This window comes from Motacilla alba, chromosome 5 (assembly GCF_015832195.1).
Source record: "Motacilla alba alba isolate MOTALB_02 chromosome 5, Motacilla_alba_V1.0_pri, whole genome shotgun sequence".
Classification (NCBI taxonomy): domain Eukaryota; kingdom Metazoa; phylum Chordata; class Aves; order Passeriformes; family Motacillidae; genus Motacilla; species Motacilla alba.
This window is the reverse complement of record NC_052020.1, coordinates 35,233,261-35,258,682: the sequence shown is the minus strand read 5'-3', so window position 1 is coordinate 35,258,682 and position 25,422 is coordinate 35,233,261. Positions and strand designations below refer to the sequence as shown.

Genomic DNA, 25,422 nt, shown 5'->3' with positions numbered 1-25,422 from the left:
TTTTCTGTAAAAAGTCTGGTAATAAGATTATCAAGTAAATCTCTAAGCGTATATGGGGATCTTACACTCACTTTTTGACTTTTGACAAAGCTTTTTTTATTAGAAAACAAAAGAATAATTTATAGTTATCTTTTTTTAAATGGTCTGTAAAAGTAAGAACATTTTGCAAATAACCTCAAGTGGAAAATTTCTTGAACTGAAGAATAAAGTAAAACTTTTCACTGATGCCTTAGTAGAGAGTTTAAGGTGAAGACATGGTTAGAGATAGTAAAAAGACAGTTTTGCTAAAATGTTCTATATTCCAAGCTGACGCTTAATACTGAAATAGATCTGGAAAGCAAAAGAAGGAAAGGCTTCTGGACCAGTAGAAGGCATAGTTTGTAAGCTCTCTCTGCCCTGCCTCTCTGCAGAGCTATTGATAGGGCAAGAAAATTAACGAAGTTTTCTAATTCTTGTGTTAAATAAAAAAAGTGAAGGCTGAGGTGTATGGGATTTTTGTTGCTAAAGCTAGTGTCAGTGTTCTTTTTATTTCCTAATGTTCAGCAGACTGCCCTGTTCTCTTTTTGTTTTGATAAGCCAACTGAGATCACAGTTTCTTTTTCTCCATTTTATATTGAAAAATGTTTTCCCCTGCAACAAATTACTCAGTGACAATAGCCTATATATCTTCTAACCTAAACGACTAGAAAATCTGTTTATGTTTCAAATGCAGGAAAATATTTGTCTTCTTGCAGATTGGTAATGAAGGTTTAGCTGCTGACCTTACAGATGACCCTGATACTGAAGAAGCTTTGAAAGAATTTGACTTTTTAGTGACAGCTGAAGATGGTGAGGGAGCTGGAGAAGCTCGAAGTTCAGGAGATGGAACAGAGTGGGGTAAGACACTAATAAAAGCATTTAAATATAAAGGAAAACTTGTTCATGATACTTCTTGAGAGTCTTGTAATGCTTACTGAAATGGTGTGGATGTGTGGATGAATGTGATGATAAAACATTGATGTTTAGGAAATGATATATTATATGGTGAAACTTTCCTATATATATTTATAAATGTTGTTGTAGGTGCAAGTACAATTGTAGTCACATTTCTTTCAGGTTTTGTTTCTGATTTCAAAACTAAGAGGAGAATTTTTTTTTGTTAGATAAGGAAGACTAGGATTCTGAATGTTTTTATACCTGGATTAAATTTGCTTTCAAATACAGTTTTCTTTTTTTTTTTTTTTTTCATTTATTTCTTATCAGGACCTTCAAACTTTTGTACCTAAGTTAAATTAATTTCTTGGATGTACTTGAAAAATAGACAATTAAATATTTTATTTTTCTGAGATTTTTAGATGTTGTTGCTAATATGTCTTGTATTAGTAAAAAAAAAAACAAAACAAAACCAAAACCATTTCTAATAGCCCAACTTTTTATTAGTAACTTGATGTGAAACAAAATATGTTAAATCAGTAATTTCTTCAACCTGTATATTTCAGAAGAGGAGATTGAAAGGAGAAAATTTGTATAGGAAAAAGAATAGTGATCCAAGTAATGGATATTGGCCTTTAAATGGGAAATTTACTATCTTCATTTCGGAACTGTGATACAACCAATTTTGTACTTATATTATGTAAGTCTTAAATTGTGAGCCCCAAACTGCCATTAGATCATGTTGTTTGAGCGTTTTATGGGACAAGGAAGTCATACTTCAATAAACATCCAGTGAGCAAAGAAAAGATAAAGATTTACAAAAATTGAGTAATGGCCTATCTTCCAGGAAAATAATACAATCTTGATTTTGAAGGTAACAAGGATTTGAAAACATTCTTTCCTAAAAACTAGTATCAAAGGATTAGTCACCTTTATTTTTAAAACTCAGTCTTATTTCTAGTTGGAAGGTGAAGCTGAGCAAGCTGCTTCCTTTAATTTTGGTAATATCTGTCTATTTTTAGTATCGTTTTAGTTGCTTGCTGTTGTTCCCTTTTGAAGTTGATGTTATTTGAACAGTTTCTCGATGATCTTTTCATTTAGGCACACAGGCAGATCTCTTGGTAAAAGATATCTCATAGCACCTGAAGCAAAGGTTTTTGATTTTGCTTGCAACATCCCTTCAAATATATAGTGGTGTAGAAAGTTGTGGTTCTGGTATCAGCCTTACTATTGTATATAACAGGCAAGATAGTTTGATATTGTAATTCATGCAGTCAAAGATTTATCCATGGCAGACTGCTGAAACCTACTGTGTTGAACTAGCTTGTCCATTGAAATTCCAAGTCATTGTTTCCAAGGATTACTTTCCAGTGTGTTCTATGTCTGGCATTTTCTCAAGTAGTTACCCAATTTTAAGGTGTGTTTTAAAAATCTAATTGACCCACCACACTTTTCATAGAGCTGTTTTAATGTTTATTACATTTTAAATGAACCCATAGCAAAGTGAGCAGAGCATTTTAGGAGTTTGTACACACTTGTGACAGCTGATTTAACTGCAGCAATCCCATTGCTGCCAAAAAACTTATATCTGAGACAACAAAGTGGGAAGGAGGAAATAAAGCATAAACTTAGTTTCATCTTTCAAAGTAGGTTGTCAATTTTGCTGTATGGAGACAATTTTCATACGTTTTTTGTATATTTTTTGACTTACTATTTAAATCAGTCAAAGACATGGCTACAACTCTAGTAGCAATATTTTTTTCACATATGTCACTGATTTTAGTACAGATATTCTTTCCTTAAATGGGCATTTAAGGATACAGTCCATCAGATCTTGGGATTGTATTACTTTTCAAAGATCAGTGTAAATATGACAAGACTTCTCTATTAACTGCCACAAATAACATTTTAAATACTGTCCCACTTAAATGCCTTCTAAAATAAAATAATACAGTGCCTAAACCAATTTATTTTAGTTATTTTAAACTCTGTGAAACTCGTTACTTGAAATATCCAGGTCCATCCAGTTAGTTATTTATGTTGACGGGAAACTTAATTTAAATTAATATGTACTATTACTTCCTAAATAATTGCATCAGTCATGAGCTTAAATATTCCAGTTAAAATCCAAATTTTTCTTCATAATGTAGTAGTTGTTCTATTTTGTTTTCATAGTTTTTTCTTTCTTCCTGTTTTTGTTTTCCTGTCATTAGTCTCCTTCTGTCACTTCTTACCTTGGCGAACATTTAAGCATTTTGAAAAAAAAGTTAATATTTACTTCTCTAATTAGTTATAATGCTTTTATTTCGTATCTGGAAGACATCTGATATTTAGGCTCTAAATATATTGCCTAGTTTTGCTTTAGTAATATTTGCAGTACTTAATTGCAGAGTATTATCTGTAGGTCCAACTTTCAATATCCTAAAATATTTCAGCACCAAATTTGATAGTTACATTTTTGCTGTTGATGACTTTTTCAAACCTTTCACTGAGTGTTTTGACGTTTGGATTGCTTTTCTGCTGTATTACGGCTTTTTATGAACACATTATATTTTATGTAAGTGCCTTAGTTAACATACTTTGAGTCTTAAATTAATTCCAAACATTGTGATTTAAAGTGTCCTGCCATGGAACATGTTTTATGTAGGAACAGCTTATCTTCAAAATAGTAAAAGATGAGCAAGTTCAAGCAGTGTTAAGAGTCAAAGTGATGTGACATACTAAAAAAAAAAGTACAGTTTTAAATTTAAAAAAAAATTCCATGTGGTGATTTAATATCAAGAAAAAATGCATTTATAACTTCAGTTTGCTTAAGCAAACAGCAATATGTACATATTGTTATATATTGTGCTACATATTGCAGATGTCACTTATTATGTAGTCTGTTTATTCTGCTTATGGTTTCACATATTCATCACTGGATTTCTCTTCCCCATGAAGCACAAAAGTTCTCTTTACAGATGGACCATAAGTCAGAGAATGACTGTGCCCAGATTCTGGGTTGTAGTATATGACTGAAATTCACAGTCTCTTGGGCCATCTTCAAAAAAACTTTTAAAAAACATAAAAATATAAACAGGCCTTTCTTCACTCAGTTATACAGGTCAGTGGACATCCAGGGTCCTCTGTGCTGTCCTGTACCAGTTTAGTGCAAAGAAGGTCACTCCTGGGGGCAATTGCAGAGGTCTTGTAGTTACATGGCTCTGTTCTGAAATGGCCTAATATATCTAGGCGTGCTGGAGAGAAACACTGTTGGGTTTTCCTAAAAATCCTGTTAGAAATTCATTTCACAGCCTATCCAGATAATCCGAGTCTGTGTTTTATCTAGTTTTTTATTTGCAGCCTACATTTTTGCAGCCAACAGTGTTGGTTTTGAATATTTATGTTTGCAGGCTTCTGCTTTTCCTGTTTTCTGTTGACTGAATGAGCCCAGTTCCTTCAAATTCTTTGTCTTTATATTCAGTGCCCTATTTGTTTTGTACTCTACAGACATTTTCTAAACTTCAGTGTAGAACATAGACTGAACATGTTACTTCAATTTTGCCATTACCTGCACTGTCCCGGTTTAATGCACTGCACCTTTTAAAATGTACCAAAGTGACATTTTTTAGAATAGCATTACATTGATGTTAGATGTGGTCATCTTCTGGTTCAGTTTAATTCCCTAATCCTTCTCTGCAATGCTGCAACCTAGCTGATTATTTTCATTTTATTAATGGTGCTTTGGAATTTTATTAATTAATTTTAATTAGATTTTAATGGAATTTTCTTTTAATTGAGTTTTAGCAGTTTTGATTTTTTTCCTCTTTGACTGGACATGTTCTCTGACTTACCTTTCTGTGCTTCTTGTGTTTCCTGAGTAATCACTTTTCCTCTCTGTCAATGCTCAGGCCCAGTGATCAGAAAGATTGAGGTCTTTGTGTTTGCAGTTTGGTAGATGTAGCTGTAGTTTGGTGTAGGATGTCACTGTATCCTTCTCATGGCCAGAGTTCTTTGTGGACAGCTCAGGGGACTCTGCCATTATGCTCCCGTTTCATGTTTCGCTGCCCTTGCCATCTCTGTATTCCACCTCTTTGATCAAGATTGTCATTGAATGGTGGCAGATGCATCAGTATCATAGGGTATCTGTCTGCTCATTCATTGTCATGTTTTGTCATGAAACATGTGCTTGAAATAACTCCTATTATTTTTATTTTAAATGCATGTTACTTCGTTTCTGCTGTGTATGACTCCTCATGATTATAATGGTTATAACTTCAAAAATGGGTACAATCGTATTGTAAATATGATTGGAAGTTGGGAACTGAGGAACTAAGTCTTGTGATTTCATGCCTAAAGAGTTTGTGAGTATAAAGCTGAACTGGCACACAAACCAAATGTGGTTGCTGCCTGGTTGTCTACTAGCAAAAGTACTTCTGCAAATGTTATGTTTGCCTTGTCATTGAAACAGGTTTATCTTTTTAGTAATTCTGAGTTTCCAGAAATGACTGAGATGGATAGTTTAGAAAAGTGGAGAACTGATTTTCCATAAAGAATAAATAACTCTGCAGTATGTGTCAAAAAGAAAAATATATGTCTTCTGACTACTGTGGAATGTTGTATTTCTGCTAATTATGATTTAATTTCTGGAATGCAGTGGGATGTCCACCTATGCAAATTACTTTTCTTCATCTTTATGTGAAAAACTGTATTTATAGCCATGTTTCTCTGGTTATATATAGGAGCAAAGTTTCTTTCTTGTGCATGTAGAATGAATGCGAAAGGATGCATGGTGGTCTTCATGAATAAACTGGCACTGACTTACTCAGCTTGCATTTTCATGAGAGATACAGCATGAATGCTTTTCTTTGCTTATTCAACACTGGCTGAATAATTTCTTAACACTGTCTTTCTAAAGATGCAGTAATTGTTTCTAAATACCAATGATTTTTTTTTGGTGTATTTTGAAGTATCTAACGTAAACAGTTACTTATGAACTTTAATTTGTTTTCTCCTTGGTAACAAATTAACGTGCAATTTTCAAATATGTAACTGATAATATACAGTGCCTTGGAAAACTGTATGAAATGAAACTTGGTCTTTTATAAACTTAAAACGGAGACTGCACCTTTAAAATAAAGATTTATTAATAACTCTTATTAATGCTCTTATACAGCTATGACAGTAAATCACCAACAGCTTGCATTGCCAATTGCTGATTTTTTTTCTTTTAATAATATGCTGCATGTAGACAAAGATGACCTGTCCCCAACTGCTGAGGTTTGGGATGTAGACCAGGGACTAATAAGTAAACTGAAGGAACAGTACAAGAAGGAACGAAAGGGGAAGAAAGGGGTAAAGAGTAAGTGCAGATTCTGAATCTTGTAATGCAACACTTTTTTGCATATTTATATAGAAGACATTTTTTCTCATAAGTTCTGTTTGTTGTTTTGTTTTTGTTTTTGTTTTTTTTTCATTAAGCATCATTTTCTGTAATGGGGGCAACCAACTTTAACTTTCTACCTGCTGAATGTGAATATGTCAAAACCTTTGACAGGTATTTCATAAATGAGAAATGTTGAAAAGACAAAAATTCAAGGTTAAAGAAGTGAAGAAAACTAAATGCATAGAAATGTTAGTGTAAAAATAATGAACAACTTGCATTTTGAGAACATGCCTACTCTAAGAAGTTTTCTGAAAGATTTAAACTTCATCTGCTGTTTAAAGTATAATACTATGATACTTTTGTGGGAGTGGTGATTGTTGGGCTTTTTCTGGGGTGGTGGTATGGGGTTTTTTTATTTACTTCTTTGGTTTTCTGTTTTGATTTTTTTTTTTTAATATGAACTTGAATCAGTTGCTATTTATGGGCTTGTAATTATTTTTACAGCCCCAGGCACAGAGACTTAGAAAATGCCTGTAATGTAAATATGAACTTTTTTGTGGCTTTATTTAAGATATAATCTTTATTTTATAATGCACTTCACTTTTCTCTGCTTTTACCAACATTTTATTTGATATCTCTCTACTCCCAGAGTTTTCTGACCAGTTGACCTATTTTAACTATGTAGTTTAAACCAAACTTCAGGGTTGAACTACCTGATAAAAATGCTTTTGGAAATTATGTTATCAACTGTAACTATAAAGTTCTTAGTGCATAAGGTGATATTAAATCTGTCATCATAGAATGGTTTGGTTTGGGAGGGACACTAAAGATCATCTATTTCCAACCCCCCTACCAAGGGTGGGGATAACCACCAGACCAGGTTGCTCAGAGCCCCATCTAACCTGTCCTTGAACACTTCAGGGATGGAGCACCCACATGTTCTCTGGACTCCTGTTCCAGTGCCTCACTGCTCTTACAGTATAGAATTCCTTCCTAATATCCAATTTAAACCTACCATTTTAGTTTAAATCCATTCCATCCATCTGGAGTCACTCCAGCAGGTCCATGTCCTTCCTGTGCTGGCACCCCAGAGCTGATGCAGCACTGCAGGTGGGCTCTCAGCAGAGCAGAGCAGAGGGGCAGAATCCCCTCCCTGGCCCTGCTGCCCACACTGCTCTGGATGCAGCCCAGGACACGTTTGGCTCTCTGGGCTGGGAGTGCCCTTGGCTGGCTCATGTCCAGCCTCTCAGCCAGCAGCACCCCCGAGTCCTTCTGGGCAGGGCTGCTCTGGGTCTGTTCATCCCCAGCCTGTGCTGATACTGGGGCTTGTCCCAATCCAGGTGCAACACCAGCACCTGGTCTTGTTAAACCTCAGGAGGTTCCCATGGACCCCCTCCTGGAGCGTGTCCAGATCCCTTTGGATGGAATCCCATGTTGCTTTAGAGAAGCTCCCATGGTTGCTGTGCTTTTATTTTGGAAGTATTTTTTAACAATTTCTGGAGATAACTAGTAAAAAAAATTTTCCTCAGTTTGAAAAATTGTATGGGTATACACTAACTAAATTACATGATAATACAACACTTACTGATGACTTCTGTGATTATTAAGATTTGAATTTACTTTGTAACACCTAACAGTTACTGATCAGTTAGTGTATGTTGGTTGTTTTTTCAGCATTTTTGCATGACTTGTACACACACATAAACATAAAAGCTTTGACAAAGCAAAGATTTTTTGTCTTTGCTTTAATGAGAGCCTGCAGTAGTCATCTGCATGCTAATGTATATCAGCATGTAACATGTAAATCAGCAGTTGACATCAAATTTGCATGAAATATTTGGTCGGATTAGAAATTTATTTTTAATACCAAAATGAACTTCTTATATTTGAAATGTTCTTATTAAATTCTTTACATGTTAGGCATTTTGAACCATAATAGCTGCAAAGTAGCACAAAGTTTTCTTCATCTAGAGGAATTTTGAAATCTTTGTTTCACAGAAGACAGTATTTAGGAGACAACTGTATGTGACTGTGCTGAGAACTGACATAAGTCATTGTTTAGCGTTTTGGGGTTTGAGTTTGAGTTCTCCTTTGGGAAACCCTGATCACAGAGTCTTAAAAGGTGGTTTGTGAGATTGTTGGCTTATCACATTCATGATAGTTTCTGATTGAAAATTAGCCTCTACATCACTGAACTAATTGGATGAGCAAACTCCATAGACAGAGTGAAAGTATGCATTCAAGGTTGGGCAGATTTATTTAAATATAATTTTGTAGACTTTTTTCCTCAGCTTATTAACATTCTGAAACTGAAAATAATGTTGAATATCTGATCATTTGGGGACTTCCTCCTGAATACATATCTCTTCCTTTGCTCTTCATTGTTTTGACTTCTATCAGAATTTGAGTACCATCAGCGCTTATCTGCATGGTAATATATATCATCATAAATGTCAAACAAATGTGCATTAAATGTCATCTTTGCAATACTTTGAAGACAGCATAGTAAGACAGACATTCTTATGGTTTCTTCTGTTGGATATTCATCTGTAACTGCCATAATCTGTATTTACACTGTAGCATAACCAGGGAGACACAGCCCTGGCCTCAGGTATGGAAAATTTCATTCCACATGTACACATAAATAAGTGAACAGAAGTAGATCTGATTCTATATTTTGATACTTCTCTAGTCTGTCTCCTCATGTTTCATTTTGGGTGGACCACAATTAATTAAGGTCATCTTCTCTCAGCACATATGTTTTCATTAAGTAATCTTGTTTGCTGGGGAGAAAGAGGGCGTCTGTCCAGGTAGTCATCATGTTATGTGGAACTACTGCCCCACCAAAACAATCATAAAAATCCACCACCTTACAACTTAAATTTCCTTTACAGTGTAAGCTGTAAAATAGTGCAAAATCTGTTTATTGAAGAGTTCTTGTGTTAAAAAACCCCAGAAGCAGAGAAACAAAGCACACCTATCTAGGACTTACCGTGATACATAGATAAGGAGTTGGGTTTTATTTCTCTAAAAGCAGGCTTCTCTTTTCAGTAATATGCTGAATTTAAGGCCTCTTTCTTGCCCAAATTTGATAAGATCAATTTTGGTATGTAAGTCAGGGGATGACTGTTTTTCAGATGTAGCCTGTCACCTTTGCAGGGTGTGATAGTGGAGGTGTTGCATACCTCATTTCATTCTATGAGGTCAGTATAATGTGTTCTCAGTTTGAAAGTTTTCACATCTTGTATATATATGTATATGTCACTGTTAAGTGAAGATACTTTTACTGTTTTTCCTTAGCTTTTTGCACCTTTTTTAAGCATTTCTGCTCTTTTCCTTCAGTTCAATTGTTCTGTACTTACAAAGCAGTGTCCGTACTGTTTACTTTCCTACCCTTGATTTCAGAAAATAGTATAATAGTTGATAGGACTGAAAAGAGATCTGAATTTCACCATCTTCATTACCATCACCTCTTCTTGACATGTAAGAATCTCTGTGTTATATTCAGACTGGGACTAATACATCTTCCACCTAATAAAACTCTGCTTAAGGCCTCTCAGACTAAAACTTTTCATCACTGAATATTCAGTTATCTTTTTGACTTTTGATCTCTGAAGGACAGTACACTGAGATGGTACTGTAACTTTTGCTTCTGTTCATACCAGGTCAATTTTTTTTTTTGTCCTTGGCTTTTTTTGAGGGTAAAAGGGTCATCCCATTTTGTGCCTTGAACATAGCTGTTTATGCAGGGATGGCACATTCTTTTTCTTTAAAAATCTTCTTGTAACATATACTATACTTGAACAGTTACATGAAGGTACGTTTGCACTTACTTGAAAGCAGAAACTTGTGCAGTCTTCTGTAGTGCTGGCACAGTCTTGAATGCTTACACATTTTTCAGCATGAAAAGTTGTTCAGAACAGCAGCTGCTCCTTTGTAAACTTCTCTCTGTATTGTGTGATGATTGAGGACTGTTCTGAGGTTATGCCTAAAGGAAAGAAGTGCCCAAACATACTGAAAAACACTAAAAGGCAAGGATATCAGTCCCCTAATTAGTGACAAACTAAATGAATGGCTGCTTAAAGATAGCAGAGCAGAGGGGCTACTTTTAGTTTCTTCCAAGTATGCTTCGAGAGAAACTTCTGATGCTCATATGTTTGGTATGAAAGCACCTGGAGAAGATGCTTTCAGTTTAGGTAGAGTAGGTGTTCATAAGCTATTTGTGGCATTTTACATCAATGTGTTGAACAATTCATGCATATCACTGTGGAGAAGACAAATGGTGTTTTCATCTGGAAAGCAAAGGGTTCGTTAAAGTAAACAGTTTAGGGTCCCAGTCATGACTTTTATCCTGTCATTTTATTGATTGCTCTATAATAGCTTCAAGAATATATCTGCTCCTGGTCACCATAGGTGCCTGGCTGATGGCTGACTGTAATAAAGATAAGACAAGCTTTGTAGTCTTGTGTGGTGTAGAGATCTGTCCATTATAAAAGTAACTTCTTATGTGAGATCTCACCTGCTGGCTGCAATATTAAGTACTATACTTCAGAACTGAAATCCTTTCAGTATAGTGCCTGTTAGAAAAAAAGAGTGTTGGTTCAGAAAAGATTTTTCATTATTATTTTACTTTCAATTCCTCAGCTGGGATCACAGGTTTCTAGACATTCTTCCTACAGGAGAGTGAAATGAAACTTAACTGCGCAAGTCATCTATTTTATGAGGAAAGCTTTTGTAAGCCAGTTTTATTCTCAGATTGCTTCTGGGATAGCACTCGTTGTATATTTAACTAGAATACTAAGTGTTCTTTGAGGGAAAGAAAAAAATACCAAAAGCAGGAAAAACATAAATATAGGGAGTTTTATTACTTGGCAAAGTGAGAAAGTTTTGCAAATATTAATGAAAATAGTTATGTAGGATCCTTTTAGGGGTATGTGAGGTATGCTTCCTGTAATTCTTCTTCAAGACATACTTTTTGTTGTCATCCCTCTCCATTATCTTTAGAGAATTCTCTTATTCATGGACACTTACTTTTAACACATTGATTTAAACCAGTAAGATCTGAAATGATCAGATACTTTGTGAAAGAGTATATTTTAGTTTTTAACTGTTTGAATAACGGTTCTGAGTTTGATAAGTCATCTGTAATCATAACATTTGCATTTTACTTTTTTGGCAATAAAGGCTTTGGTTTAGTTTCAATTTCCTCTTTAATAAATGTGAGAAATGTCACCTCAATATAAGAACTTGTTCACTAATGTTTCCTTTACTAAATGGTCTACAATATCAGTGCTTGCAGTCCCAGGAAGCACTGTTTTATTGGTTGAAATTTGGCTATGTCTTTCATCGTTATGGATTGTTTTCTTTAAAGAGGTTCTCTCCCTGAAATACACTTTATAATTGAAGCTTGACTTTTTGATGTGGAAGCTATAAAGGTGAAAGCAGGAGTGGATTTAGTAATTTAAAGATATTTTAAATTATACTTTTTTTGTTTGCTAATGTCTACATATTAATTAAATGTACATATAATTCAGAATGCTTTGTTCCTAGAAGCTTGCTTTTATAATAATTTCAATATAATATACATGTGCAGTTTCATACAGTGGTGGAAGCATTCTTGCTGCTGTGTTTGACAAACATTTCATACAATTTAAATACCATTCAAAGCAGGGAAAGTTAATTGTTTGTTGCACCCCCATTATGAGTTGTCTGTACTTTTGCTCTCATTTTTAAGCTTATTTTTAATTAGCACTCTGTTTTTTAATGTTAAATTGTTTAGTATAGTTAAAGTTGTGTAATATTATTAGAAAATGTTTAATTCGTACATTTTTTGTTTAATAGTGAATGTTCTTTTAGTATTTGACTTGACTTTCCAGTAGGGCTGTAAGATGATTTTTTTCTCTTTCCTACAGGAAATTGTAGAATAGATCTACAGAACACAAAGGAATTATTCTTTGATTTAGTGAATTTAAATTGTTTGCATGTAGTTTTCAGATTTGGTGTATTAACTCCTGCTTTTGATTTCCAAAATATTACTAAACAAAAGCAAAGCACTATTTATTTTAAGGAGGTCCCATCAGTAATTATTCTTATTTAATGGATTTTAGACTTCAGTCAAGTCAAGCGGTAGCAATCAAATGAATTTTTGCTGCTGACATTAATTTACAGGAGTCAACAGGACAAAACTTCACGACATGATAGCTGATCTGGGCGATGATGAGATACCCCACATCCCTTCAGGAATCATTAATCAATCTAGGTCACCCTCTTCTAGAATGACTGATCATGAAGGTGCAAGAGCAGAGGAAGGTACAAAAAATTCAGCTACTTACTATATTTCAGGAGATTTCTTTTAGAAAGCACACACTGTCATTTATTATCCCCTCTGTAAAGCTGAATGCAGTTGCAGATTGCCACATTATTATTTTACTTGCAGTTCTTCCCAGATGGTTTTATGAGAATATGGCTTGAGTATCTGTGGCTTTTTATAACTCACCATTATTTCATAAGTTTTTTTAGATAGCTTCGTGTACAGCAGTGTGTTCTGACACTATTCTGACACTATTCACTATTGAATCCCTGTTTGGAGACACATTCCCCCCCCCCCACCCCCACCCCCCAGTTAGAAAAACCTTTCACAGATAGGTTATTTATTGAGGGGAAAAAAGGTGAGTATAAACATTTGATGCACAGTTTGGATTTTAAGGCGAAAAGTGATAATTTAAATTATGGGACTAATTAGTCTCTTTTCCTCAAATTTAATGTTCTCTTTTATAAAATTCCCTTGGTCTACATACACAAGTTTACAAAGACACTATTTATTTACTTACGAAGTATTTATTTCAGTTTCAGGATTATCTTTGGCGATGAAAATTAGTGGCAAGCTATTATATAAAACGTTGAAAATCTTTTATTTGGCTTTAAAGTTTTTTGTTTTAAAGGAATGATTTTCCTGTATTAGCTTTGAAATTAGAATACCATTATGTAAATTGCCCTCTGCTTAGAGCATATTCATTCAAAATACTCAGGTGTATTCAGATTTGGCTCTTTTAGCATGATCTTTGGCCCATAAGCCCTGGCACTGTATCAGCTATAGCTGAAATAGAATTTGCATTACTGCTGATTCTGGGAATTGGTTGGTTCTCCTGTTCTTTTTCACCCTTGGCCTCACAAATGCCTGTCAACAGGCAAGCAGAAAACAACCCCAAAACAAATTTCAAGGAGGTTTTTTTGTTGCTCTCCCAAACTGTCATTTTACAATAGTCATCTTATTTACTGCCTTCCTTTTCATCTTTGTTTTTATTTCCATCTTTAAGATGAAGCAGTATCAAATTTACCTGTGGAGTGCAATTGAAAAATCTACAGATGAAAATCCACTTGCTAAAACTTGTAGACATATATTTAGGTTGTTTTTAGATTCAGTGTTTACATGCTTTAGGTTGCCTTTTAGCCATGTTTAGGTATTTAGGCCATACATGTTGTGCAAAGCAACACAGACACAGACCTTGTTACAGACAGGGATGTTGTCTCAGGTAGAAGCCTTACATCTAAAATTATACTGGACAAAACCATGCTTTTGAAGAAATAGATGCTACATTTGAATTTGGTAGGGACTGACTTTTATTGCCTGGTTCTTGTAGCACAAATGCTGTGTTAGACTTCAAGTAAAGATTGTTCACACTGTTCAAGTAAACTGCTTTCATGTTCATATTTTCATGCTGTTTAATGTGTCCATGTGTTTTTAACTTGTCAGTGTAGTTTGCTCTTTATTTATTAAGAGTAATAATATTAATATCTCTGTCATCTTATGTGCTCATTTTCTTTTCTGCCTAGTTCTTAAACTTGAATATTAAGTAAGTTCTGCTATTTCTATCCTGAATGCTATGTGGCTTTTTGAGTTCTCATCTGTACCATATGGTGCAAAGCTGCAAATAAACAGGCAGTGTTGTATTTGAATTTCTTCTAGATGTGTTACAAGGCCAAATACTTCGTTATCATAAAATACAGATTTTGCACCATGCAGTACAAATACAGATTTTACTCAGTTATTTATTCAGCTGTGTTCTAAATGCTAAGATTTTGCAGATAACTTCAGGATTTATTCCTGGGATACACTAGCCTATGCTGAGGAATTTTTCAAACCATAGTTTTCTTGTGACTGTATGGAAGTTTTATGCCACACTTTGAAATATCACAGTTCTGATGTAGTGGTTGATAATTTTTTCTTGAAGAGGGTTCAGGGAGGAACCAGCTCTAACTGGCTTGGAATATCTCTTTCATGCCTCTAAAGGTGTGAGAGTTTGGATTTGGGTCTTTTGTTGTTGTTTGTTTGTTTGTTTTTCACTCTGAACTGCCTGGTTAAATATGATGTTGTGCCATAATCACACTTGATAATTTTGGCCATGAGAAATTAGAGTTTCCATTTCAACATATTCTGTTATTTCAGAAATGGCATCAACATGATTTTCCATCCAGTGTAGAGAGAATTACTTTCTCCACTGGTTGTTTTTCAGTTTTTAGTATCTATAGCTTGCAGAAGTGTCAACCTGTAGGTTGACAGAAAAAAAGCAGTAACAGCTAATTGCTTGGGTATGAACAACTGCTTTTGATGTACCATATATTAACTTTGTGGGAAACAAGGTTAAGATGTCCCTGTTGTACAGTAGACAACAACAGCCTATATGAGCATACATATCTGATCAGAGATTAAAGCAGTTTCAGTTTGCACAAGTATTACTGCTTGATTTTGACTTGATTATGTATGATGTCAAGAACTTGAAGGTAAGAAGTGCTGGTTAAGATTGGCTAAGCAAATATTTAATTATACAATTTTATATTTCAATATTTCACCTAGTTTGACCTACAAAGGAACTTGTACTATCACATTTTAACTCTATATTTATTGATTGCAAACTCAGTTAAGCATTTATATTATGCTATGAGAATAATATTGTACTGTGTGCTAAAAAAATATTTGTATTTTTCCTAGATGAAAAGCATTAAAAAGTCATTTATTTAACTATCATTTGCATATATCTATAGATGCATTGTTTTGGTATCTGAAGATGTGGGTCTTTATTTTTAGTAGCTGTAACATCATGCATTTTTCATTGTGTTACTATTCTGCCATTTCTTTTTTTGCAAAAGCAGTTTGCAACCATTTTTTAAACTTCTCAAATATGCCTCACTTTAAAATATAAAATTCACAAATAAATTATAGAACACTAGAACACACTGTACATACATATGGGCAGCTTTAGTATTGAGAAGTAGTCTTCTGAATTTTGAAGCATTAATTTTGAAGCTTTAAATGAAGAAATAATCAATTATGCAAACAAAACTTGATGAATTTGTAGTAGCAGTTCTTGATGAGGTGGTCCTTAATTTTTATTATAAAGCATAGGAAAGTTGATCTCTTAAGGTCAGGTGACATTAGTTTCACAAAGAATTAGCATGACAGGTTACAGGGCTTACCTAAACCTTCTGGGCCTGTCCTAAAGATCAAATAGAAGTAACAGGAAAGTAAATAGGTGTTTTGTAGGAATATATTTTTTGAACTATAAGTGGTTTGTAGTAGATTGTCAGATAGATGTTGAGTTTTAGTAAATTACTAATGGAAATGAAAAGCTTATTCATATGAGGGCATGGTAAGCCATTTTGGGCTGTTAATGTAATGTAGCATTCTTATGAGTCAAACTTGTATGGAATGTGAATATTTTTACAGGTGATTGAGCATAGTTAGAATATGGTTTGCTCTTTTTATGCGATTGTAGGAACAGCAGTCTGTATTCTTAGATTGTGCTCTTAGATTCTCAGAAATGCTTGTATTGACTATGCTAATGAGGTTACATTTCTTAATAGTACAATAGTTCTGAAGCATTAAAACCTTTTTTATTCTTGAGAAGTGATGTCTTTTGATCTAGCTAGACTGGCTCCTCTTTGCCTAGCCCTAGCAGTGATGCCAGACATCTATAAGTTTACACCTGGTTTCAGTCACTTTCGTTCCATGGGAGTGGATTGGACCTAGGTTACCATTCAGGTAGTGGCCATATGGAATAATGGAGATGTGTGTTCTAAACAGGAATGTGTTAATTATTAGTCTTCTTGTTTGGAACTGCTTCTAGAAGACAGAATCCCAGGAAACTGGAAACTGTTTTCTCTGAGATTGAAGGGTTTTCTAGGACGATAAGAAATAAGGAGTGGCATCAAAGTGAGGCCATAACTCTCTCTGCCAGATCAATGACATTCAAAAGTCAAGCAAGTTTAGGTTTTCAAGATGTCAAGTGTAATTTAACATATTTTGCAGATGCTTATACTTAGCTGAAGTTCACACAGAGCTTAATTTCTCACATATTCTACTTAAAAAGTGTTGCTATTTCTAAGGGGAAAAGAAAACTGAAAAGTAAAAGCAGCTTCTAAAATGTGCTGAAGCATTACAATGTTTAAGCCTTCATTTCTATTCCTTATTGCTGAATCTGTATTTGTGGGTTAACGGAGATTTACAGAATCCTTGAAGAGGGTAAAAAATATGGGTGAATATTTTAAACTTTATTATTCAGATGTGAATTCATAGTGAATAGCTATTTATAACTTCTATTCATTCTAAATGATAATTAACAGAAATGTTAAATTTTAATTTGAAGAAGGCACAGCTAGACAACATGAGTATCAGTTGAGTGTACTTTAAAATTAGAATCCAAAATCATGCTGAGAAACTAAGAGAGGAAATGAATAAATAATAGATGTTTTCATTTTTTCAGTTGTCTGAGAAAACTCAAAGCAGAAGAGATGTTTTGCAGGAGTCTTTTGCTTGAGTGATTAAAAAATATTCAGTGTACAAGCAGAAATATTTGACTAGTATAAAACACAAAGACATATTTGCAAGTGGATAGAAGGCAGGAAGCATGGTGTACTGAATGAAAAACTCAGCTGAGAATTTGGAAACTTGGGATGTACATTTGGTATTGCAGTGTAAAGTAATGTCAGTCAAGTCACTTGTCAGTATCAACACCTCTGTAAAGTAAGTTGAAATCAAATGATGAAGCATGGTACAAGAGTTGTGTGTATAATGTGTGTGTGTGGTGTTTGCACGTGTGTGTGTCCTCATGCTCTTGTTGTTTTGTTTTTTTTTTTTTTTAGTTGGGGCTGTATGTAGTACATACAAGTTCAGTTTTAAACTCTGCTTTGCTGTTAAGTGATGAATAATGCAGCTTTTCATCAGTTTGAATTACTCTATTGAGACTTAAAGAAACTGTTTTGTTCTTTGTAGCTGAGCCAATAACGTTTCCACCTGGAGGAGGCAAGTCATTTATTATGGGTTCTGATGATGTGTTGTTAAGTGTACTGGGCCTTGGAGACCTTGCAGACTTGACAGTAACAAATGATGCAGACTATAGTTATGATGTAAGTGCAATTTTATTTTAAAATTCTTTATACGGTTTAACCAGTAGTAGTTGGGTCCCCTCTCCTCAATCCTGATCTGATTACTGACGCACTTCTTTAGTAAAAGCTGTTACTTGGAATAGAAGAGCACCTTGAGAATGAGCTAAGTAATTTGGGTTACCAGAATTGAGTGAGATGACTTGGGTTTTTTCTACATGAATAATTTAATTCAGATTTTGTCACTGGGAGGGGGAATGTGTTACGACATAAAATACATATTCATGTCTTAACATGACCAAAATGACAGTTATACATTGAAATGGAGTGTTGAGTAGGCATGGCATGAACACAAATATTGATATTAACTTATTTGTTTGCTTTCCTTTTGATGAGTAAGTAATGTTAACAGCACAGACTGAATATATAGTAGTATATTCAAGATGTAAGCTTTTAGGGGGTATTTTTGTTATAACTCAGAGTGTTCTGACATTCCTTTGACCATATTCATTAAGCTTCTACCAATGTGTTAAACAAATTTTTCTTTGGTTAGTAACATAGGATGGCTGGTTAGGGAAGTGTTCAGGTAAGTTTTGCATGAAGTATTGTATTTAAAAAGTCTTGTGTTGGCTTGACTGCAGATTGCAGCTTTGTAGTGTATTGCTGTGTTTTGTGAACTGCAAATTCTTTATAAAACAGTGTATAGCCATTTTGCTTATTCTGAGATGGAGGGATGTTTAGTGGCAAGCCAGGACTAAGCTCAGAAAACATTGCAATTAATATATTATATTAATTAATAAAATACATATTAATATAATTAATATACAGAACTGTTACATGAGAGTCTGTGCTGCTTGTGACAAACCTGACAAAACAGTTTTTGTGGTGTAAAGAGTGACGCAGAATAGGGGTTATCTTTGCTCTTGGGAAACTTAAAGCAGAGAATAGCTGATAAATACACAAATGTGAAGTGCTGCCTGAGCTAATAAGAAATTTGCATAGAAGCATACATTTCTTGAAGGTTAGAAGGTGTTAATCATCCTGTTGAAGTTGATCTTACTTTTTCAATGTAGTTGAATTTTCAAAATTTTTTCACTGAAACCCTTAAACCCCTGAGGCTCTTAATTTCAGCTTGGTTTGGGAGGTGAGTGGGAAGAGGCTATTTCATGCTCTAATATCTTGTGTATACAGGAGACAAAAGATGGAAGTAGAGTTTTTCTTACTAGGCCATTCACCAAAAATGAATTATGATTGACCATGATTGTCAGTTTCCTTGATTCTTGTCCAGTCCTCTCTTCCCAGTACTCATAGGATATTTTCTTCCTTTTAAAGCATAGCTGAAAAATGCATAGTGGCTTCTGACTTATTGTGTCAGAAAAAACAAAGTGTAAAACAACACAGATGGCAACAATTTTTTTTTATATTCAAGACAACACTGTCCTGTCATGACTTTGAAGAGACTGAAATTCAGATGCTGTTAGTTTTTCATCACAATATTTCTTTAGGTTAAAAACTCCATGATAGTTTTTAATTGCTGAAGTTGTTCCCTCATAGCTATGGATTTGCAGCACAGTAAGACCATATTTTGCCTTGTACCTGTAATACAGTACTTGTAGGGCATCGTAATCTAATGCCCTTGCAAGCTGAGGTGAAGTCACCTCCTTTTCCAGACAAGGAGGTGTGACACTATGTGTAAGTAAAACAAGAACAATGAAAAAACCTCAAACCAGACCATTTAATGCATTTGCTCTCAATAGGCCCATGCTCTTCAGATAGCTTTTGTGAGCCATTAGAGTGTATTAATAAATCAAGCCACAACAGGCTTCCATTAGCTTTCATGTGTCACTCCTTAATGAGTGTTGTATTTTGAAAAGGAGAGGATACGAATACAGGATAAGGGTTAAGTGTAAATCTTAAGAATTTCAATTATAACTCAAAAGATTTCTGTATGTTTGATTAAATTCACAGGTTGTCTCCAAGACAGTCATCTGGTAAACAGTAGTCATCTCAAGTTGTGTCTTTTTAATTATCTAGTTACTTAAATTGACCTCAGTGCATGTCGTTGTTTGCATGCTGAAGGAATAATGTTGCCAAATCAGATGCCTCCATTTGTATATTTTTTGATTCCTTAGCACCAGAGAATGGTGTTTTTCTGCAGTATGACTGACTGAAAAATGGAAAGCTTTCCTTTATCATAGCATGTAAACTTGGAAATCTCCAATAAGTTACAACATTATCAAGAGAAGAGTAACATTAAAACATAAAAAGACACTGAAATTATTAATTATTTTTCTCTAAAATTTTTGTTTGCTGTTGGGGAGTACTTGTTTGACATAGGGAAATGCATGTCTCCTTACAATGTGTTAGGATTCTCTTGACTGCAGGGGCAAGGAAGGTCTTCATTCCCTGATGCCTGTTTTTTTTGGTGGGAGGGAGTTATTATTTGTGTTGGTTTAGCTCAAGTGTAGTTTCAGTCCAGTTTGCCTGTGCTTTACAAGGCAGAATGAATGGGTTGTTTGATCCATCTTGGTCTTTAATAGAGCCTGCTAAAGTCCATGGAAAAAGAGAGGAGCAGCTAGTGAGGTGGTCTGTGTTGTCATGACTTTGATTATCTTGCCAGTATGTGTGTGTGTGCATAAATACACACTTACAGTAGAGCATCCAGACTCAGCGGGGCAGTGTGTCCATCTACACCTTATGTTTTGAGAAGCTTTGGAGATGTCACACTTTCAAACATTGATATATACTGTCTCATTTCACTAGTTTTCCGTTATTCCTCTGGCCCATTTTGTGAAATAATCTCACATTTATCCTTTGTAATCATCAAAACCGTTTTCTAAGTCCTTGACTGTGTTATTCCTGAAGTGGGGTTGGGTTTTTTGGTTGTTTGTTTTTTGGAAAACCTTACTGGTTAAGTTTTTTTCTTCAAGATTGCAAGGACCTCTTTGAAGATTGATCAGTTGTTCTCTTGCAGTAAGGATATCAAGATCCATTAGAAACATGGATAGGGAAAAGACTTTTTAAAATTTGTTTTGTATATAGCTAGATTTCTAATAAAGTGTATGTGGTGTCTTGTAAAAGAACCATGATGTTCCAGTCTGTTTTAAAAAAATTAAAACCTCAAAGCTATGCTTAAAATAGGAAATGTACCTTACTTTTCGTAACTTGTGTAAATTCTATACCTTGCATTTAAGGAGATTTCTCTGTACTGCGAAAACAAAATTACCCTTGCAACAATCCTTTTAAGAAAACAGAAAAAAACCCAAAAAGAATCAACTCTTTTCATGTTTTGAAAAATAAGGATCACTGTATCCAGTTCTGTTTTTCTCAAATGACTTTTCATCACAACTGTGGTAGATATTGTTGTGTGGATGCACATTGCACCCAAAAAATTGCAAGTCTTCTGCATAATCTGGGATATATCATGTGCTAGAATTAAGGATTTCTATGCTAGGATTAAGGATTTCTATTTCAAGTTTTTGGCTTTAATTTCTCTAAGCCCCAGATCACCGCAAATACATGAGGGAACATAAGTTATCTAGGGGGGTGAATACGTTACATAATGAGGATTTAAAATATCAAGGGACTCTATTTGCTAGGAAAATACCTTTTTTTTGTCCCTTTCCTTTTCTCCCCTTCTCTTGTCCATTTGGGGAGGGAAGTAAATCGATAGTTTGGTCCAAATTATGTTTAATGCAGGACTCCAGAATTCTACTCTGTTCTGTTTCCTAAAACGAAAGATTATTCTTTTTATGAAGCTTGTATATAATATGCAGTGTAGTGCTAAATAACTTAAATCTCAGTAAAAATATTGTCGTATTCAGGGTACTCTGAAGTAAGAAGATTGCAAGCAAAATGCTATATCATTATATGTATTTCTTGATTGGTATTTAAAAAACCCTAAAAATTCAGGTTACATGTCTGGTATAACAAGTTTCTGTGACTTGATTGGGATTAGGTAAATTTGCACTTAGGACAGAAATTTACGATAATATAATGGAAAAGTAAATGTCTGCACATCTGTAACTCAGAACAGTAAATTTTATTCTCTGAGTCTCTTTGTTTTGTTTGTTGGATTTTAATTTGGTTTGAGTGAGTAGTGATAATTCAATCCAGATTATAGACTTGGTCCAAAAATAGTTATTACAGTACGTGTTACACTATTATCTGAGTATTTTCAGTCTTGACAGATAAAAGGTAGTAAGATTTGATTAGCTATGGGAGATTTTAATTTCTTATTAGTGTTGCTAAAATTAGTTTGAGATGTCAAGCTATTCTGGCCTGCAGTCAAGAAATACACTTTAACAATTACACACTATCTATTTCAGCATGTAAGATGAAGGATACAATTAGCTTGCATTTGTGTAAGACAAAGGATACAATTAGTTTCCATTCATTCTTAGTTTGCTTATTTTGTTCATCTAATTCAAGTCAGTTTTCTGAGCTACCTTTAGGAGAAAAGAGAAGTACCCAGATATGTTATTTCTTTATGATGGAGGCTTAGGATGGGATGTAGTCTTTTAAGGGTCTGCTTGCTGCATAAATATTAATTGTATTCAAAGCTGTAATTTAGTTTCTTGGAATCACTAGAAGGGCTTGAATTTTTCTGGTAACTCTTCTGGGTTATCTATAATAAATATTAAGCAGCTGTAATGTATTTTAGCCTGACAGTCTGCAAGTTAAGAGTATGAATGGGATGTTCACAGTATATAAATGTAGAGTTTGCATATATGCTTCACAAAGCAGCTGAGTAATTGTCTCACAGATAGATTTGAAACTCACTAAAGACTTAAAAAATATTTGTGTAATGATATGTTTAAAATCATGACAAATGTCTGTTGAAATTTTGGTTAGCTATTTCTATGTACATGACTTCACTTGTAGAAGTATTAAAGAACTATGTATGTTTCTTGTCAACCTTAGTCAAGTTACTCATCTAAGGAAGATCACTCACCAAGCACCCTAAGCTCATTTTTATTGTGTTTAAGTGATAAATGAGCTTTTGATGGCTATAATCTCTTCCTTGGGTGCAGACGACATGATACACAATGAAGCATTTCTCTTCCTGCAAGGAAGAGTTGATGTTATTGCACAAAAGGATTAAAATCTGTTCTGAAAATGAAGTCTTCTTTTCTGTATGTTTAACATTATATATCATTCCAGCCTGGGTCAAAGGAAACAGTTACAACAGAAAAATTTGCAGACTGTCTAGCTGGCCAGAATGGGTTGTAGGTGGAAATAGATAAATCAATAGATAGTTAAGTTTGAATATGTATTAGCTGAATCAAGCATAGGATGTTTTTGAGAAATATGAGGGAATATATATAAAATTCATGTTTTAAAGTCCAAGATGAAATGACTTCTTTCCTTTTCTCTTTCAAGTTGCCAGCTAATAAAGATGCCTTCCGAAAGACATGGAACCCTAAATATACGCTACGCAGTCATTTTGATGGAGTGCGAGCATTAGCTTTTCATCCTGTAGAGCCTGTGCTGGTTACAGCCTCTGAGGACCACACTCTAAAACTCTGGAATTTGCAGAAAACGGTTCCTGCCAAAAAGCAAGTATATGGGTTTTTGTAAAACATCAATTGTGTTTTAAATGCCTTTGAAATGGATTAAACTCATATATTTTCAAGTTTTTCAGTAGAGATTTCATGTGGAATAATAACTCTTCTTTTTATTTCAGGAGTGCCTCTTTAGATGTAGAACCCATCTACACATTTAGGGCCCACATGTGAGTGTTTGACATAATTCATGGCTGATAAATTTATTGTCATTCATAACAATATATTCTATCCTGTAGGCAGTTACAAATCAGCTTTTTTCTGTCTCTCAACAGTGGACCGGTATTGTCATTGGCAATTAGTTCCAATGGAGAACAGTGTTTCAGTGGTGGTATTGATGCAACCATCCAGTGGTGGAACATGCCTAGCCCTAGTGTGGATCCATATGATACCTATGGTAAGTACCTTTTAAAAGATAAACCACTTCTGACCGTTGTCTTGAACATTATTTTTCTGCTTGATGTTCATCTATTTTCTAGAGCTTTGGTGAAATACTACTTCCATTTCTCAGCTACGCTGTGTGTTTTCAAGTACTAATGTGTGGCAAACATTAGTTATTTGTTCCTGCTTGCACTGATGATGTACTTTGTGTAGAACAGTAATAGGGAGACCTAAGAATTCCTAAGATTTATGCAGTAAAGAAAAAAAAAATCATAATTTATATTTTTGAGAAGCAAAATGTTTTGAACCAGAATTAATACTTCTTAATGATTATTTATTTCTTCTGATGGAAATTTGCCAGAAAAATAAGATAAGTGTGCTCAGATTCTATGTCCCATGTTTCTGACTTGCATCTCAGGTCCCCAGCTTTTAGTTATCTTTAATTTTAGATGTCTCTAAAATTCTATAGCTGATAACTGCTTGGAAAACTCTGCATAGATTCAAAAACCCTCTAAAAGGCAACTTTAAAGTGTCAGGGAGATGAAAATAAGATTCCCAGCTCCACAAGAAAAAATTAGTCCTGTTTTTATTATTAGTGTGCTTGAGAGTTTTAGACCATACCTATGTGTCAGCAGAGTAGGCTGAATAAGAACTGCATCAAGTAAGCATCCAGTGTTAAAGTGGAAAGCTGATTTTCTGCACCTTGTACAAAAGAAGGGCTGTGATCAAGCATCTTTAAGATGTTGAATTTGAAAGGAATAAATAAGAGAGAAGGTGATAACGAGAGTATATAATTCTGGGAAAAGGAAAAGTTGTTTGAGTTGTTTGAAGGGTTTTTTCGCTGGCTGGTTTGGTTTGGTAGGATTTTTTTGGTTTTGTTTGTTTGCTTGTTTGTTTGTTTGTTTTCCTGGTTGGTTGGTTGGTTTTTTGGAGAAAGATAGTAGTGGTTGTGCAAAATGACTTGTGTAATATTCTAGCTGTTGCTTAAACAGGAAGGGCAGGGGGAACATACAGCTGGTTTATGTGGAATTTAATTAATGTTGAGATACAAGAAATAATTAATGCTTCTTCACTAAATTGGTTTCTTTTCTGAACTTTTTTTTCCAGAGCCAAACGTTCTAGCTGGCACATTAATTGCTCACACAGATGCAGTCTGGGGTCTTGCTTACAGTGGTGTAAAGAATCACTTACTCTCTTGTTCAGCAGATGGCACTATTAGGTTATGGAACCCACCGGAAAAAAATCCCTGTATTTGCACTTACAATGGAGAGAGAGGTAACTTTTTGCAGTGGTTTTAAAAATCTCTTATGAGGCAGCTGATGATGCATCCAGGCTCATTATCTCCATTTATCCAAACTAGGTAACATAGCTAAAAGAATAACTTGTAATAAAATAATCATGGTGCTGTAGCATTACTTTAAAGAAAAGAGCAAATATCTTCTTTAAGTATGACCTTAAATGTTTAAACTGTCAGGAATTTTTAAAGTGTTTTGTTCTTTCTAAAGATTTTTTTTGCTCTTTCTAGAGCATGGAATACCCACATCAGTCGACTTTATAGGTTGTGACCCTGCTCATATGGTGGCATCTTTTAACACTGGCAGCACAGTCATCTATGATTTAGAAACATCTCAGTCAGTGGTAATGTTTTCATCACAAGTAGAATCTGGTAAGTAGAGCTCTTCTGTAATAAATACCCATCTTGAATGAGGTACCTGTTGCATTATTATGGTACCTCATTGTATGGTGTAATAAATAAAAAAGTTTTACTCCTCTACTGCATCATTCAGTTTGAAAGATGATTACATGCTTGGAACAAACACT

At 34.5% G+C, this 25,422-nt stretch overlaps 1 protein-coding gene across 5 annotated transcripts in view; it reads left to right on the top strand.

Moving 5' to 3' along the window:
• The window catches only part of STRN3 (striatin 3), a 60,478-nt gene that overhangs the window by 27,854 nt on the left and 7,202 nt on the right, over positions 1-25,422 (top strand). For 2 of the 5 annotated variants that reach the window (XM_038138505.1, XM_038138504.1), the window contains exons 7-15: positions 735-876; positions 6,143-6,253; positions 12,446-12,586; positions 17,547-17,680; positions 23,039-23,214; positions 23,343-23,390; positions 23,496-23,617; positions 24,709-24,876; positions 25,127-25,267. In XM_038138505.1, coding sequence (XP_037994433.1) covers positions 735-876; positions 6,143-6,253; positions 12,446-12,586; positions 17,547-17,680; positions 23,039-23,214; positions 23,343-23,390; positions 23,496-23,617; positions 24,709-24,876; positions 25,127-25,267 — 1,183 coding nt within the window. The remainder of the gene's footprint in view (positions 1-734; positions 877-6,142; positions 6,254-12,445; positions 12,587-17,546; positions 17,681-23,038; positions 23,215-23,342; positions 23,391-23,495; positions 23,618-24,708; positions 24,877-25,126; positions 25,268-25,422) is intronic. The other 3 variants (XM_038138507.1, XM_038138508.1, XM_038138509.1) reach the window with 3 other exon arrangements.